General features: G+C 39.8%; 1 protein-coding gene across 1 annotated transcript; it reads left to right on the forward strand.

The window, feature by feature from the left end:
• Positions 1-5,457: 5,457 nt before the first annotated feature.
• On the forward strand, positions 5,458-16,382 carry cop1 (COP1 E3 ubiquitin ligase). The gene is made up of 20 exons (XM_080484985.1): positions 5,458-6,171; positions 6,273-6,332; positions 6,673-6,770; positions 7,146-7,210; positions 7,329-7,448; positions 9,805-9,873; positions 9,984-10,043; positions 10,203-10,282; positions 10,363-10,426; positions 10,780-10,894; positions 11,218-11,353; positions 11,627-11,770; positions 11,943-12,051; positions 12,155-12,236; positions 12,342-12,458; positions 13,427-13,544; positions 14,052-14,176; positions 14,271-14,431; positions 14,651-14,695; positions 15,263-16,382. Exons 1-20 carry the CDS (start codon positions 5,813-5,815, stop codon positions 15,278-15,280), a joined length of 2,145 nt encoding a protein of 714 aa, XP_080341111.1. The 5' UTR covers positions 5,458-5,812; the 3' UTR covers positions 15,281-16,382.
• Positions 16,383-17,713: the final 1,331 nt, after the last annotated feature.

Here is a 17,713-nt window from a genome sequence, read left to right on the forward strand (position 1 = left end):
AAATCACAGTCATTTCATCTCAATAAAGAAGAGATCAAATGAAAATGTATACAGTGCCTAAGTAAACATATAAACTTTCCTCCCACTATATTCAATGTATTTGAAATGGGAGGTGCTGCTGTCAACCTGGCAAAGAATGAATGATGGTGGCGGTTGCTATGATTGAGGTGGAGGAGTGTTTTCTTCTGCTGCAGTGACATCGGTGTTTGACCTTGCCAGCCTTCTCTCTTTTCACTTTGTCTTTTTTATTTTACTTTGCCCTGCCTCCCTCCTTTTCTCCTTCCCTATTCTCTTGATCTGTCTAACTCACTCGCTCACACTCTGGCTCTCTGCGATGGTATAACACAGACAGGCACAACATCTGTGTTACACATGAAAAGTGTTTTATCATCCAAATATGCTACCTGCTTTGGTCCAAATCCTTGTGCTCATGCGAGCCAAGGCACTGCTGAAAAGGGGCTGAACAGGGGAGAGGAAGCAATGGGGCAAAAGGGGGTAAATACAATTGAGGGAGATAAGATTTGACCCATTATTGTGTCATGATCTCACGAATGAAAATGCAATTTCATCAATTGCATTTAAGTAAATTTGCCTTTTTATATATATACATATATATATATATATATATATATATATAAAAGGAATGTCTTACTGTTTGAGAGTGAAAAATTCTTAGAATTTTATTTTCTATTCATGTTGAGAAGATGCAGCTTAACATCTTGCCACAGTAGTGAGTCTACTACGTACTGTATGTACCCCATACTTAATTTTCAACCCTTTCCAATTTGAATTGATTCCTCTATTTTTTTCATGTGATGAAATACATGTGTTCTAAAGTGTTGCGGGACCCCTTCATATCCTTCTCTTTCACCTGTCCGAGCCAAGAATGTGTTTTTGCAGGTTATTGTCCATTTATGAATCTTTTAAGTCGTGATAAATGCCTTGTAAAGGGGAAAAATAAAATTATGGCTATGTTTGTATGGAACTTGGAAGAAAGGTGTACTGATGTTTCCAGACACTGCAAAGCAAATCTATGATGTCAATGGAAATGACAAACCTCTAAAACTACCTTTTATTTTCATACATTTGTGTTTTCACCATTGAAGGGCTTGATGACGTTAATACTTTCGGTGTTGCTTTGCAAAGGTTGTTATTGTTGGGCATGTGATGCAGACATGTTCTGGTGATCACTCAGAATTCACCTTCCATGTAGTAATCATCAAACACAAAACAAACAAGCCACTAAAGACTGCTGTTTTTCCACACCTCTTATCCCCCAGACCCTACTGTTTTTTGTCAGGCTCAATTTGCAAACAGGGCCTTGGCTAGAGCCGGGAGATGGAGATGGAGGAGGAGGCCACTGGCAGTTATGGCAGGGGCCCCCGAAGGGGCAAAAAAACGGTTCCTAAAGAGTGGGAGGCAGGAATTCCACAATCCCAGCCTGCCTGACTGAGGGATCTGCCTGCTAAACATTCAGCTTTTTCTGCTGGCCAAGTGCCCTTTGAAATCCAGCTGCAACTGTGTTGGGGGGAAAAAAGACACAAGAGAAATAGGTGGGGTGGAGTTTAGAAAATGCAACAAAAAAAAAAAAAAAAGAGGGAAGTGAAAGGGAGGATGAAGGAGAAGAGACAGAGAGGAAGAGAGTGAAAGAAGGTTGTGTCTGGGAGAATGTGTATGAGGGAGAGAGAGCGTCTGAATGGGCGTGCTCCAACGGGGCCTCACCCCCCACTGTAAGGGACCTCCACAGATTATCCTTCATCTGAGTTTGTCCGTCTTGACCCCACTGACCCTGAGGCCCACTCTCTGCCTCTCTCGCTTGCTCACACACACACACACACACGCACCACACACACACACACACACACACACACACACACACACACACACACACACACACACACACACACACACACACACACACACACGCTTTTCCTCACTCACTCGGCCACTCATTAGTTTCTGCGCACACCCTCATTATTTCCTCTCTGTCACTCACTCTTTCTTTCTCTGTTACTTCTCTGCTGCTCACTAAACATCTAACACACCAACACCGCTGACCCTCCAGCTCCACCCCGACAGTACTACACACAAACACATACACACACACACACACACACACACACACACACACACACACACACACACACACACACACACACAGAACCTGGATCTTCATGCAAAAGAGGGGGACCCAATGGGAGCAAATCCAGGCTGATGTGCAGGATAAATGAGGAGGGGAAGAAAGAAGAAAAGGGGAGAAAGAAAAAAAGGCAAGCTTTTCAGTGTAAAATAGACGGAGGGGGGTTTGCGGGGGGGGGGCAAATACAACACAATGTATATACAGTACCGCGGGTGTTTGTTAATGAATGTGTTCAGCCTTTAAGATCTGCAAATAATGAGCTGTAGCAGATGTTGGTGCGTGATATCATTTGCAAGTTGCACAAGTTATCATCCTTCCCATTCCAGTCCTTCTTCACTGTAAAATTTGCCATATTAGAAGAGTTGAAAAGCAGCAGCGACGTGTTGAAAAATACATTATCCACTTGATAACAAAAGAAGCTTGTGATTATGCGGTTCAGCAGTATCTTTATTGTTTAGTAAGTTGTTGCTGTTTTACCTTCTGTTGAGCCGCGATAACCTTTGGCAAAACAGGGGGAGACATTTTACATGGTGGTCCATTTCAGTGAAATTATTTGACTGTTCAGTGTTTTCAGTAACTTTCCTCTCACTGAAAACCCTGTTTCAAATCCGAACTGAGCTCCATAATGATACGTATAAACTTCTTCCGCAAACAAAAACATGGGAAAATCCATGTTGTGCGTGCCTACGTGGAGGACCCCTTATTTGCCCATGTGGAGGTAAAAATGGAAAAGCAAGTAGCAAACTGGATAAACTGTGAGCGTGAATACATTAGCGCTCCTTAGGTTTTATTTGCAAAGCTGCAGGTGGATGCCTGAATTACATGACACTGTTTTTCTTGGATTGGCCGTTGGCTGCCCTTTGCGAATGTGACCTACCTGCTTGTTTTTGATGTAAAGGCAATATCATCTGGAAAAAATGACATGCATGTGGACACACTGTTTTTCTGGTGGACTAAAATCCTTAAGACATATTTTTTTTTTCATCACTAAAAACAGGAACTGGTGTTCTTGTAGTGCTTACTACGCAGTCAGGTATGTTTGATACTTCACATATAATTGATGTCCCTACCACAGATTGAACAGCGCCTGAAAACTAAAGTAATTCAAAGGGGACATTTGAATGTTATTTGCTTGAATGCCAGTGAATTTTATTTGATTATGCAAATGTTTTTTTTCTGAAGGAATGTCAATTCAGCATCTAAACCCTGCCCAGATAATTGAGTTTTTAATTTCATGTTTATCTCTTTGTTTGATCTGCTCTCTTAAAACATTTGAATGGTTATAGTGGTTTGCATTCTGGCCTCCTTGTGACAACGGTTCGAGTCCAGGTTGGGACAGTGGACCTTTCTGAGTGGAGTTTGCATGTTCGCCCTGTCCTTGCATGGGCTTCGTCTGGGTACTCAGATTTCCTCTCACATTCCAAACATTTGATTTGTGTCTTTAAAATTGCCAGTATGTGAATGACAGTGTGTGGTCGTCTGTAAAACTAGTGAAACTGTGGAACCAGTCTGTGCACTGAGCTGAGGTAATAAAATAATTGAAACATATAAAGAGAAATACTTTAGTGCAATCCCTTATGCACAAGTCTAACAGGAAGAAAGTATTCCGTGTGCTGAACTTTCTCTGATCTCATTTAGGACATATATCAACAAGTAACATGTGGTCCTATCATGTTATTATTTGTGTGTTATGCTGTCAGATTAAATTCTTGTTTGGCCACAAGGTGGCATTGCCTTTTTTTCATTTAACCATTTGAACAGAGTAAGGCTTGCTCACTGTGAGTCATTATTCATGTTTATTTCAGTTTAGTAGGTGATCCTTCTTTCACATGGTTTTGCATTTGGTGTCTCATTTGTTTAGTGTTTCCTGTATCACTTTGAGACTTTTCACAATCAAGGTAGCAGGAGCTAGATTTACTACAAGGTTATGTGAATGACCTCGAAATGCTTTCTGTGATCTTGATGCATTAAAAACAAATCTTTTTGATATCAATATGAAGGTTTCTTTTTTCATAGTTGTGTTGATAGAATAGTCAATCTTTTTTTATGATTTCAGAATTTCATATTAACGTAGTAAATAATTGCTTTATCTCAGAGGAGATATTTCAAATTGTAATACATTCAAAATTTGTGTGCATATTCATGCCGTATTCCTATTTTGATAAATAACATTGTCACTTGCAAATTTGAAATGGCTGCTGAACCAATTCATCAAAACCAAATCTGATCCATCATTCGCAACCATGTTATCCGATATAGCGTTGCAGTGAGACAGATCACTGTGTTGTCCACAGAACTAGGTCTTCCTAATCAATTTAAACTGTCTCTAAGTTTTTCAAACAGGTTTTTCCATATTTTATGTGTGTAATTTGCATTTTGGTTGTGACTAAAGTGACTAATTGAGGATGATGCAGAGGAACATGGAAATTGCCTCCTATTTATAAACAAGAAGCAGGAGCAGGTGAGGAAGAAGAAGACCCTCGTGTCGGGCCATTGTCTGATAATTGCACTGTGCTCACATAGTCCATCAGAGGAAATTCTTCAAGAAAGAGCTAATCTGAGAACTGTGGAGAAGAAAGTTACAACAGGACGTCTACCCATTGAGATTCTCATGACCAGAGTCCATCACAAACATTTTGAAATAGAAGAACCCAACATTAACTCCATCAGGCAAAAGGAAAAACTGTTGGCAGAAATACCTGACACAGAAGTTCATAAGCAGAGAAGAGATGTGCTTGTTGTTTATGATCAAGCCCATTAGGTCACAAAGTTATAAATACTGGTGGTCTCAGAAAATGGTTGTTGCTTTATTTGGCCAATGTGATTTTCTAACCATAACAATGAGTTTCAATACGAATTTTGGTGTTTGCATAACAATTTTATTTGCGTGCTGCACAATATGCCTCTTCTGCCATGTCCACCTGTGAGATTTAAAACACATTGGTAATGTTAATTGAGCATTAACAGAAACAGTTAAGAGACAAGTTATTTTAGTTTCTTCTTTTAATTTGCATTCATGGTATGATGATGCATGTCACGTTAATAGCAGGGTGTTGTTTTGTGCAATGTAGTCTAACATGTGATTCAGGATTATTTCATGTGACTTCATAAGATTATGAGCTTTCGACAAAAACTGAGAAGCTGAGATTGTTGTAATTTATTATTATATCTAAAACAGTCACTTTATCGTCGTATGCACCAATATTAAATAAAAGGACAATATGAACGTTTCTGTTGACGCCAGACAGAAAATAAGTGGGTTTTTCCACCTCCCTGTCGCCAGGGGGAGATAGCTCAACTTCTGAAGGGCAATGTCTACCGGAGTAATTGAGGAAACTCAAGAGAGAGGTTTCACTCTAGCCAACTGAAGCTAACCGGCTAATCTCCAGGACAACGCAGATTATTTTGTCGACCGTTCCAGAGTTCGTGTTTTGCGCCATACAACGCAGTGTTTTGTGATACGCCGTCGGTAACAAACTCGACGTGGATGCCAACGGGAAAGTTTATACACGCTGGACGTTTGGCCACTGTCGCTTTCTCCAATGATGCTAACGCTTCCGCGGCACGGCTAAAGTGAGCACAACCCGCTAACGGAGCCGACCAGCGGCGCTGTCCGGATGCTTTGATCCGCGACGCTGCGGTGGATTTCGGGGAGTTTCTCGTCGGCCTTGCATGATGTCAAACAACCGGCCTCAGCAAAACGCCGGTGGGGCGAGTTCAGTGCCGAGCACGAGTAGCAGCGGCAGCAGCTCAGCGGGCACCGGGAACTCAAACGGTGGCGGCGGGGGCAACGCCGTCACAAGCAACGGCAACAATTCTGGAAATGTTGTGCCCTCCCGGTCCGTGACAACCCCCGGCGAGGGAAGCTCGACGGTGCCAGCTCTGGCCGCCGTGCCATCGTCCCGGGGCGGCTTCGCCTCCCTCAGCAGACCGTCTGCCTCGTCCGGCAGCAGAAAGAAATCCCTCCATCAAGCTCCCCTATACAACGGCCTGTTGAATTCTTACGAGGATAAGAGCAACGATTTTGTTTGGTTAGTTTTCTTAGGAGTGACAGTGAAACGCTGCTTTACGTTGCAGCCACAAGTTTTACTGCAAAACAATGTTTGACACAACTCTTGTCTCTCTTTTTCAGTCCCATTTGCTTTGAAATGATTGAGGAGGCACACATGACAAAGTGTGGGCACAGTTTTTGGTGAGTGTTAAGTCGTTTTAAGTGTAGTTTTTGTGACTTGTTGAAATGTGTTGGAATAACACGTCTCATCACTACCCAACTGCGCAATCTCCAGACACAAACTAACTGGTTCACCACAAATTCAACCAAAATACAGAATAGATTTATTTACAGTCATGTATTTAAAGAGGTAACCTATTGGCACAATTGACCATTTCAATTTCCTCGCAAGTTGCTATATATTTGGATACAAGTTGCATAGTTTGCACATAATTTAAGTCTTTTTATTTGTACAATTCAATGTCAGAGTTGGCTGTAGCTGTGTGTTATGGTAATATGTGGATTATATGATTTCTTGCAGTTTCAAGTGCATTCGCCAGAGCTTGGAGGACAGTAACAGATGTCCTAAATGTAATTATACTGTTGATAATGTGGATCAGCTTTACCCAAACTTTCTTGGTAAGTATCTTTAAAGAGAAATTTGTTCTTTAAGGTTTTCAGTAATAGGAATGTAACCTTTAAATGTGTTTTCAAATAGTTTTTATTTGCATGTGTATAAAACAAATGTTGATATTTTTTCTTCTAACAGGGTTATATTATGCATGCCCAGAGATAAAGTTTATATACTCTTAAGTTTGTTTGGATAGACAGAAATGCAGGGAAAACACAGTTATTTTGTTGTTCTTGAGTATGGTTAAAAAAAAAATATATATTTTGTTGTCTTTCACCTATTTACAAAAACCCTATGTCCATGTGTCATTGCTTTTCTGTTTCAGTCACTGTCAAATACTTTAATATCTTTTCACCTGCTTCATTCATTCATTCATTTTCCAGTTAATGAACTGATCCTAAAACAGAAACAAAGGTCGGAGGAGAAGAGACTGAAATTAGATCATCCTGTAAGTACAACACATACAAACTCAAGCGTGTTTCTTTCCTCACACATCTCTTACTGTGTGTACTCTCACATTGAGAAAAATCTGTTTCTTCTCACTGATCATTGTCTCCGACTCTCAGAACGGTTCGAGGTGGCAAGTCTTTCAGGATGTTTTGAGTCCTGATCAGGAGAACTTGGACCTTGCAAATGTCAACCTTATGCTGGAGCTTCTGGTTCAGAAGAAGAAGCAGCTGGAGGCGGTAAGCAAATATCTTACATTAGTATTGATGATAATTTGTTCTTTTCAGTGACACAGGTGATTCATAACTTGTTCAGCCTAAAGTATTCAAACTTGTTGCAGGATAAAGAATTGTTCTTTTTTTTTTTTTTTTTAATCAAAACAACAGGATGGCTTATTATCACTTTTAAATGGCACTACTCACTGGGAGCTCCAGAACCAGAAAAATGAGACTCTACATTGTGAAGCTGTATCTTGTAGAGTAGCACAGGGTGGGGTTTGTGTTGTAATTGGTTATTTGTACGGTAAGGTACTTGATTATGTTGGAAATTGTGCTTTTGTTCGATGGTTAGACCGACACTTAGTGAAGGCACTGACACTTTACGAACAGTATGTCCTCTGTGGAGTCCGGCACACATCCTGTTTTCTTCTCGTTTTGGTCAGTTTGTGTGACATTAAAAGAGAAGTGAGGGCTGCAATCTGTACCGCTCAGTTGTGTTGTGTTGTGTCACATCATCACTCTCTTGCAGATACGGTGTGCACAGTTTTATTTTTTTGAATAAATTGCATCACATGTGTCTTCATGCTGTTGGACTTCTCTACCTTGTTGAGGCACAGCATTTTTGCTTAAATACAACACATTTATTCTAAGCCTTAGCAGGCCTGTTGTAGTGAGGAAAACCAAACAAGCATAGATGTGTCACGTGTGATAATCCAGTTGGCATTTGATATCAACTATCACCAGTGCTGTACATTACCAAGTGATTTCTACGCGTCTGTGTGAAGGACTGATGAACCATGTGACACGTTGTTCATTGCAAGTGTATAACCTGCTGTCTAGTTGTTTGCAAGGACATGCGTCAAAGGAAAATTAATAAAAGTGTTCTGCAAGGTTTTGCTGAGCTATATAGGATTAGCACTCGCACCTGTGATATTTAATTAGAAGCATTTAAAGTTGAGACGCTGCTTAAGGACTCATGCTTAATGTCTGTTGTCTTGAATGAATCAGCAGGAGCTGAAATGGTCTCCGCAGTTGTTGAGGTTTGACGTTTTCGGTGTCAAGTGGGATAAACATTTGTGATATTGTGTGGTATTGTGCATGTCTGCAGAATGTGTCTGGTTCTGTCTAAGGTGAATTGAGGTGCTTGAAACTCATTTGGATCAGGTATTCTTCTGACAGTAGAATTTGATATGTTGTATTGTCAAAAGATCACTTTTCTTCTGTAGTAAAGTGCCAATAGATTCTTGATCAGCTTTCTCATGGCTCTTTCCAGTTTTGTATTTTGTACTCTTTGTCATTTTTGTATTATTGCAAAAACTAATAATAATAAAAACATGTCACATTTTTAATAAACAATGCTGTCTACTACATTGTTAGTACCTCATCTTGCAGATATGACTTTCCTCTCCTGTGGTTTCATACGATTCATCTGGCTGAACAGCTGCCTTTAATCCACATATAGGACACATTTCTGATTCATTGCTAGTGTGTGTTCCCACTTTTCTCTGAAGATTTGCCTCTGGACATGTTCAATTTCACTTTTATCTGATTGGACTTGTACTTGTTTTTAGTCAGTCATTCATTTCACTTAATCAGCTGTGAATTTCTGAATCGAAGAATGTGGAGACTTTTCCAGATGTTGAAGTCCCGGCTACTTAAATGCTTCATACACATCTGCCAACGCATAAACTACAAGTATAGTCAAACGTGTCTTTGTTTTCTTTATTCTATAATGTATTTGCGACTATTACTGATATAACCAGCGCTCTAATGTCATTTAAACCATGAGAAAATGACCCTCAAATGATCCCAGGGGAAAATATGTGTGATACAGATACTGAGTGCAAAAGAGGATTGATTAATAAATAATAACATATATATTGAAAATCTCTGTCTTGTAAATACATTTAATAGCTTTGTCAATCAATTTCATTCTGAGGATCAGACTTTGGTTACCCATCAGGGATTGTGGCATTAAGCAAATCATAGCCAACGGCTTCAGTGACTTTCTGCCCTTAGTTGTCAGTTGTTGTTGTTGTTATTGTCCACCACACAGAGGCTTTTCTGTTTTCGTATTTTTGTCCAAAGAAAAAATCCATAAAATGCGACAGCCTGTTTGTGAGAAAATGTGCTTTACTGTCCAGTTCTTTACGTTTTGACTTTCTGAGACGATAATGTGTACGGTAGTGTCACTATGAGTGTTCAGTTCAAATAACCATTGCCGTCCCCAGATATAGTTCAATAATTTCACTTTTCTAAGAGACGACAAACTAATAAAGAGAAAAGTTTGATCCCAACATATTTTCATCATACCAGCACAGGCTTGGCTTCAGTTGTATTTTTATTTAATCATGTTCGGTGTCTGTTTCTCCAATAGGAATCCCAAGCAGCTCAGAGACAGATCCTCATGGAGTTCCTTAAAGAAGCCAGAAGAAACAAGAGAGAGGTGCTCCTGCTTTTGGATTTGTTTGATTAGGATCAAAATCACAATGTAGCTACATGCTCTGTATTGAAAAGCTGACCTGCAGTCCTAATTGTCCTTTCATTTGTCAACAGCAACACGAGCAACTCCAGAAAGAGCTCAACTTTCTTGAAGACGACATAAAACGTGTTGAGGTGAGTAAACTAAACCTTTTGACACCTGCCGTCGTCAATAGTTCACATTAGGTTCCCAGGTACAATCACAGTGCAGTAGCATGTGCAATCAGGAGATACTATTGTATTAACGACTGGTGTCATCATAGCTTAAACAAGATAAACAATTGCATTTTCCAGGAGATGAGCGGACTGTACTCCCCGATGATGGAGGCAGAGTGTACGGTGCCTAATGTCGAGGCTCCATCTCCTGCGCCAAGGTACTACAAGTTTAGTAGTAACACCTACCTTTTGTAACAATGTGTAGCGTTTTTAACTAAGTTTGTTTCTTTTTCTATAGCTGCAGTAGTATTATTGATCCTCCTGACTACAACCAGCCTCCAGGATTTGGCGGAACGACCCAGGTATGTTAGAAAGAGACCACACACATGCACACTCAGAGAATCAGATCGCCCGTCTCACATTATTGTTCTTCCTTGTTATACTTGACAATTTTTCAGAATTTGATTTTCTTGTCAGACGCATTGCAGAAATATTTTCTTGAGTGCCTGCGGCAGTTTTGAAATCATCTTCTTTGCATGCAGGTTTTCTCGTGTAATGTCAGTGGATAAGAAAGAAAAAAAACAAAACCCTGCTGGATATGTATTTATACGTCGTCATTATAAGCGCCAATGTAATTGGGCGCATTCTGAAACCAGACACCTGTCAGTACGAGTTTAGCTCAGGCTTAACTGTATATTTGGGATTGTTTTTCCAGGGTAAAAGACAGACTTGGTACAACAGCACGCTGGCATCAAGAAGAAAGAGGCTGACGGCTCATTTTGAGGATTTGGAACAGTGCTATTTCTCTAACAAAATGTCACGCATCACAGGTACTCATTGCAGGCATCGCAGATTGCTGTTGTTGGCAGCACAAATGCCCGAGCTTATTAAATGCATTGACTTTATGTTGTTCTCTGGATGAAGTGAACCACAGTTTCATAGAGGAAGAACACAAGTGACAAGACACTGTCAGACCTATCCCAGCATTTATTCTAAAGCTATTGTCAATATTTTAGACATTTACAATCTAGTGGTTACCTCATAAGTGTGTTAATCTTCCTCGACATTTATAAATGACTATGTAATGTATTTATTCTGTAATACTTGTCATTCTCAAACATGTTTGTACTGACACTGTGGCTGCTATTTTCAGACGAGGGCAGAAACCTGAACCAGCTGGATGATTTTATGGAGTGTTTGTCCAAGTTCACCCGCTACAACTCTGTGCGGCCGCTGGCCACCCTCTCCTACGCCAGTGACCTTTATAACGGCTCCAGTATTGTCTCTAGGTACAGAAAGAACAATGTGGCTCGTATATTAGGTCTGGGATTAGAGCGCATGATTTAGATGTTTCTTTACAGGACAAAGACCATGTTAGGTGTATTTCTTTGGTACAATCGCATCACATAATGCATTAGAACAACAAGCATTTCTCTGTAAATGGAGCAAAAGTTAAAAATATATATTTTTTTAAGATAATTCAATTCTTGTTTTATATTTGGATTTCCTCTATAGAAGCACTTGTAATCATTCCTGTAACTATGTCCTCACTTGTATTTCAGTATTGAGTTTGACCGTGACTGTGATTACTTTGCCATCGCTGGTGTGACCAAGAAGATCAAGGTGTTTGAATATGGCACCGTTATCCAGGATGCGGTGGACATCCACTACCCTGTCAATGAAATGACCTGCAATTCCAAAATCAGGTGAGAAAGTCATGTCACTCCTGTCCAGAAGCACTTAATAAGCTCAATAAGCACGTCATCATATTGAATCTGATTAAAATCTACAAAGTCGAGGCAAAAATAAACTATATACAGCTATAGGCTTGAATCTTATTGTGGAAATGATCCAGATGTTTGTTTTTTTTCTTTGTAGCTGTATCAGCTGGAGCAGTTATCACAAGAACCTCCTGGCCAGCAGTGACTATGAGGGAACTGTTATTTTGTGGGATGGCTTCACTGGCCAGAGGTCCAAAGTCTACCAGGTGTGCAAGTCTCTTCTGTCTGAGCTCGGTTGCTTCTCATCAGTACTCGGACACATTTCTCTGCATGATGGCTTTTTAAATGATTCATCCGTCTCCTCTGCAGGAACATGAAAAAAGGTGTTGGAGTGTTGACTTCAATCTGATGGACCCCAAACTCTTAGCCTCGGGCTCCGATGACGCTAAAGGTAACTAGAATATTACAGATGTGTCGTTTGTGTTTTCAACATCTTCTCTACCATGACTTTACACATGCTCAATTTCTCTCGTGTGTTTTTCCTCCTCTTTTTCAGTTAAGTTGTGGTCGACCAATCTTGACAACTCGGTGGCCAGCATTGAGGCTAAGGCCAATGTTTGCTGTGTTAAGTTCAGCCCAACTTCCAGATATCATCTGGCTTTTGGTTGTGCAGGTAAGGTTTTGCTTGCTTTAATGTTTTGTCTGATAGATTATTAGTTGTTTCTGTTGCTGTATTTTAGGATGGAGACACTCACAAGAATATAGATGCATTTTTAAATGTTATATGGCGCTTGATTTTCCTTCTCAACCTCTAAATCTATTAAATCATCTGTCTGCCGGTCTGCCTGCTTCGCACTCCCTAACAATCTTGGATAAGAGCAGATTTTACTGCAATAAGACCGGATCTGGGTTTTGTGTGTCGTGAGGTCAATTACCTTCAGATGTCCATACTGAGTCACAAAACAAAGATTGTGAAATGCGTCCATGCATTAAGCTGTCTCCTTTCACAGACAAAGACAATGTTTTTTTTCCACCTTCTATTTTGATGAATTATTACTCATTTCACAGCACTATAGCTTCTCCTTGTAGACCACTCAATTTCTCCTGCCGTCAAACAGACTCCGGTGGTCTCTGGTCCAGACGCACATGCGAAAACGTCATTTATTACTCCCCCAAAGGAGAGATAGGAATTATTAGAATTGTTTTGTTATGCACAGAAAGAGTCAGTCATGTAATGACGGATAGGAAGAGAAACTATGTTATCCAGCGGCAAATCGCTCTGGATTATTCACCCCGTTCCCCGTGTCTCTGAGGTTTATGTCCAATAAGCCAGAGAAAAGAAAATCTATGCTTAGCCTTTGAGTTGCTGATCTGCTGGGGCACGGGTACAATAGTGGAGCAAAAGCATATTGCACCATATATTTCAACAACACAAAGGATGGTTGACACATTTCTTGTTTAATCTCTCTGTTGAGCAAATGCCAACGCTGCACCAATTTCTTAACAGGACTGCGTGTCTTGTTGGTTACTGGATAAAACTGACACCCCGAGTTGTTTTCAGTCCCTTTTTATTGAGTGTTCAATTACAGTTCCCATGTAAATGCATGCTATTTACTTTATATATTATGTTATTGCTTACAGACCACTGTGTCCACTACTACGATCTACGCAACACTAAGCAGCCAATCATGGTGTTTAAAGGCCACAGGAAGGCGGTGTCCTATGCCAAGTTTGTCAATGGAGAGGAAATTGTCTCTGCGTAAGTCTGTCCAGTTTCATTTTCAGTGGGAGCATCAGGAAATGTTTGTCTCATGCAATAATGCAAAACGTCTCAAATGCTTTTTGGAACTTAAAGGTTCTACACCCATGTATGAAAGGTGTTTTATGAGTAGAATATTGATGTAAGCAAACAGTTCTAAACAAAGATAGTTATCCTTCCCTGTTCTTTTACCAGTTTTTGATTTGAAAACATACTGTGATAGCTGCAGGAAATGTCCAACCAAATTCTTTTTGATTCTGGTTTGGGTTTTTAGAAAATGGACATTCGTTATAAATATTTTATTGTGGAAAATGGCAAGAAAAAACAACAACATGCTCAGTCTAAATAAACAATGAATCTTCAGTTATCAATTTTGTACATTTTCATTATGCTGTGTGAAATGTATAGTACAATGAAAACTTTAGATCAGACCTCATGAAGTGAGGACGACTTGTGACTAAAAAGTCAGTGGGGCTACTGACTCCCGTTATACTCCAACACTTGCAGATCAACGGACAGTCAGCTGAAGCTGTGGAATGTCAACAAACCTCACTGCCTGCGCTCCTTCAAGGGTCACATCAACGAGAAGAACTTTGTCGGCCTGGCGTCCAACGGCGACTATGTGGCCTGTGGTAAGCGTCCAAAATAACAAGATACTGAGACATCTCCACGTATGAAGACATAATATGAAAGATAATTGCCACGTGTTTGTTTTTGTGTGTACAGGCAGCGAGAACAACTCCCTGTATTTATACTACAAAGGACTTTCCAAGACACTGTTAACGTTTAAGTTTGACACGGTGAAGAGCGTTCTGGACAAGGACAAGAAGGAAGACGACACCAATGAGTTTGTTAGTGCCGTCTGCTGGAGGGCCTTGCCTGACGGAGTGAGTCCGCTTCTATATAGTCAACACCTACTGGTCACTATTCACTTTCTTCACATGTTCCTGATCAGCTATGTGGGCTACAGAAAGTGAAGACGCTCACCCTGTTCAACAGGAGGGATGTTTATTTTTGCATCACTCTGAATTGTCATATTGTTTTATCGGGGAACAAGCATCCATGGCAGTAGCTTGTGTTTTTAATGGCGATTTCTTGTTTTTCAGGAGTCTAATGTACTGATTGCTGCCAACAGTCAAGGAACAATCAAGGTTTGTGTCCTGAAATTTGTACATACTAATAATAAGTTGACCACAGCCAGAGTTTTGTTACGGGTTTCAGGGAAGTTTTCCTGCAGGCAGGAACTGATGGTGGGGAAAGTAATTTTGTAACTAAAATGCTTTATTAATTCTAGAGTGGAATTCTTGAAATTAGCATATTTGGGGAAAAGCAGTCAAAATAGTACCAAATATATGAATGCCTGCCGATTAAAGATTACCTTTTAAATTGAGTTTTCTAATTGAATGTGAGGCCGACTGTTTTGTGATTAAGATTCTGAACACATTTGTGCTCGGAACACATAAAAGGAAATGCTCTTAATCGTAACTCACCTGGGGAGAGTTTGAAAGCACACTCCATTGCTTCAATATTACTTGCATTTTGAGATACCAGGTTTTTTATTAAATGTTATCTACTAATATTGTTTCGTAACTTCACCTAAAAGTGAAACTACATTGACAGTTGTTTTTACACTTTCCTGCTTTTTTCACTAGTAATCGTGTACATGTTTGAATAACGGTATGGAAAACATCACAGGTGTATCTTTTCTGCCCACGCAGGTACTCGAGCTCGTCTGAAGGACCTTCCGTGGTCTTTGAAACTACCATCAGCCTTTTCTTGTTTTGGCGGAAGGAGCAATTCACACAGGGAGATTCCAGTCTGGCCAATGAGCAGCAAGACGGCTGAAAGAAATATAACCTCTATTTCTTTTTTTTAATGAGCTACCAGCTTTGGAACGGCAGCAGAGACTTTGGACCAGTGTGTCAGCATGGCAGGAGAACGTGGGCTGCTGTTTTGCAGCATTAAATAAACTTCCAGCTAGGGCGTGAAACGAAACAAGAGACTTAATTTCTTTTCAGTAATGTTCAGCTCAAATGGAATACTTTTTTTTTTTTTTAACTTTTTAGGTCAAATCAAAACTTGTACTTTTTTCATATTTTAATTCATCTGTCACTCTCAAAGGTACATTCAGCCAAATGCTATAAGCAGGATGCATTTTCTCTTAAAGGCCAAAGCACAAGACAATATGACACGCAAGCGTAGTGTCATCTGATTAAGCTTTTAATATCTTTTCTTTGTCTGCCTCTTGTTTTCACCTCTTATGTGTAGTTGTGTTTGTTTCAGATTGGGAGAAGCCGTTTTAATAGGTATGACTTGAATCTCACTCTTTCATATGCATCGTCAGTTCCTCTTCTAGCTTAGGAATGCAACATTCGGGGTAGCATATACAAGTCATGTAAGACCCATGAATTAAGGAAATGTTGAGAATCCTTTTTTTTTTTGTGCTGATATGTGTTACTATCAGAACAAAATTGGACGACTCATCAGTTATCACCACAACTCAAATAACTTGTGTTGAGCTGCAGTGCCTCCTGGAACTGGACATTTTCATGTATGTAAGTTACTTGTTGCTTGTTGGAAAAATTACAACCTCACAGAATCAACTTTAGTTCTATTAAAGTAGCAATGGAATCACTCTTCACATACTTTAGGTTTCAAACGTATCAACTGCACTGAGCTACATTGTAACTTGGGGCGAACTTCTGTCAGTTTCTGTGGTTAGCCATGCTGACCCATCTAGAGAATTTGGGAAACGTCACCAAGACCTGCCTATTTTATGATAACTGAGTGAGAGAGGGGTTTTGTATTTGTATAACTGAATAAATTATTTCGAAACTATATTTTCGCGTTTGATTTTTTTATTTTATTTTTGTGGCATTTCTGCTTTTCACTTCAAGCAGTGAGGCCATTCCCTCCTGACCTATCTGATTTCTCTGCAGTTCCACTTCTTCAAAGTTTTACAACTACTGAAACTATCCAGTCATCAGCAATCATACCAAAGGCAAAATCTGTTATTTCCCTATTATGATCATGTGATCTTTCTTTTTTATAATAAGATTACATGAATGCACTTGTGCTCTTGAAAAGCTGCTTGTGAATGTACATAATAAAATTATCTTTCAAAGCAGTGAAAGCGTCCCTAGAAATCCAGAATGAGTTTTTCAATTCAACTATTCACTATTTATATTGCACCAAATACAACACGGGCATTTCGAGGTGCTTTTAACAAGAGAAAAACAAATCCACATGAGAAAGCAGATTTTTTTTTTTTTGTGACTGTGGAAAGGGAAAAACTCCCTCTTAACAGCTTTTTTTCCCGCTTTTCTGCTGGCCGATTAGAGTAGGGGGATGGAAGAGAGGAAACCATAGGATCGACAGACAGATTTGAGGAGGGATACAGATCCTGGTACGGGTAGGGGCCATTTTTGTATATGCCAATATATTCAATTTATAGAGAATCTTTGAGGAACTTTTAAATTGATACTTTATCAAATCGATTGCAAAGTTCTTCAGGTAATATTCACAATGGGTTAACTATCAAGACAAATCTGTCTTCAGTATTGTGAAAGGAAGCAGCTACTTGTGAGCTTTAACTCATGTCTATTTAGAACAGAGGTCTAATCTTCAGCTCTTCAGCCTTTCTGTAGTGCTTTCCTATAGCTTTCACAAGATTACCTCTAAACTAGAAAATTCCAGAGGAAATTTTGATCTCGGCATCTCAATGGCAACAGATGCTGATCTCCTCCATGAGGTGCCACTCCCATCTGCTTCGTTTTGGGGTTTTTTCACCGCAGTTCTTTTTTTTAGTTATTTTAAAATGGTCCGTGGAATCCTTAGCAAAAGTCATGGCAAACTATTCCTGAACATTCTGCACGTTTTGATGTGCTATTTTGCGTCCATGTACTCAACGGATGTTGATCTCCTTTGAGCTCCGCCATGAGGTACATCTCCCATCCACTTATATGGGACATTTTTTCCCAGTTTTGGGGGATTTATTCAGAAACGGTTAGCCGAGGTCTTAAGAAAAGACTGAGCAACATATGTAAGAATAATAATGATACATAAAATGAAACGACCGTCTAGAATATCTTTTAACAAAAGTTGTAGCAACCTGTTCCCGGGTGATGTGCTTTTTGTGTCTGTGCTCCCAATGGTGAGGGACTAGTTAC

The sequence above is a fragment of the Lipophrys pholis genome (genome assembly GCF_963383615.2).
Source record: "Lipophrys pholis genome assembly, chromosome: 1".
NCBI lineage: Eukaryota > Metazoa > Chordata > Actinopteri > Blenniiformes > Blenniidae > Lipophrys > Lipophrys pholis.

Coding starts and splice junctions, on each gene's coding strand:
- cop1 (XM_080484985.1), top strand. CDS start 5,813: ATGATGTCAAACAACCGGCCTCAGCAAAACGCCGGTGGGGCGAGTTCA. Junction 6,172..6,272: donor AAGAGCAACGATTTTGTTTG/GTTAGTTTTCTT, acceptor TCTCTTTTTCAG/TCCCATTTGCTTTGAAATGA. Junction 10,895..11,217: donor CAAAATGTCACGCATCACAG/GTACTCATTGCA, acceptor TGCTATTTTCAG/ACGAGGGCAGAAACCTGAAC.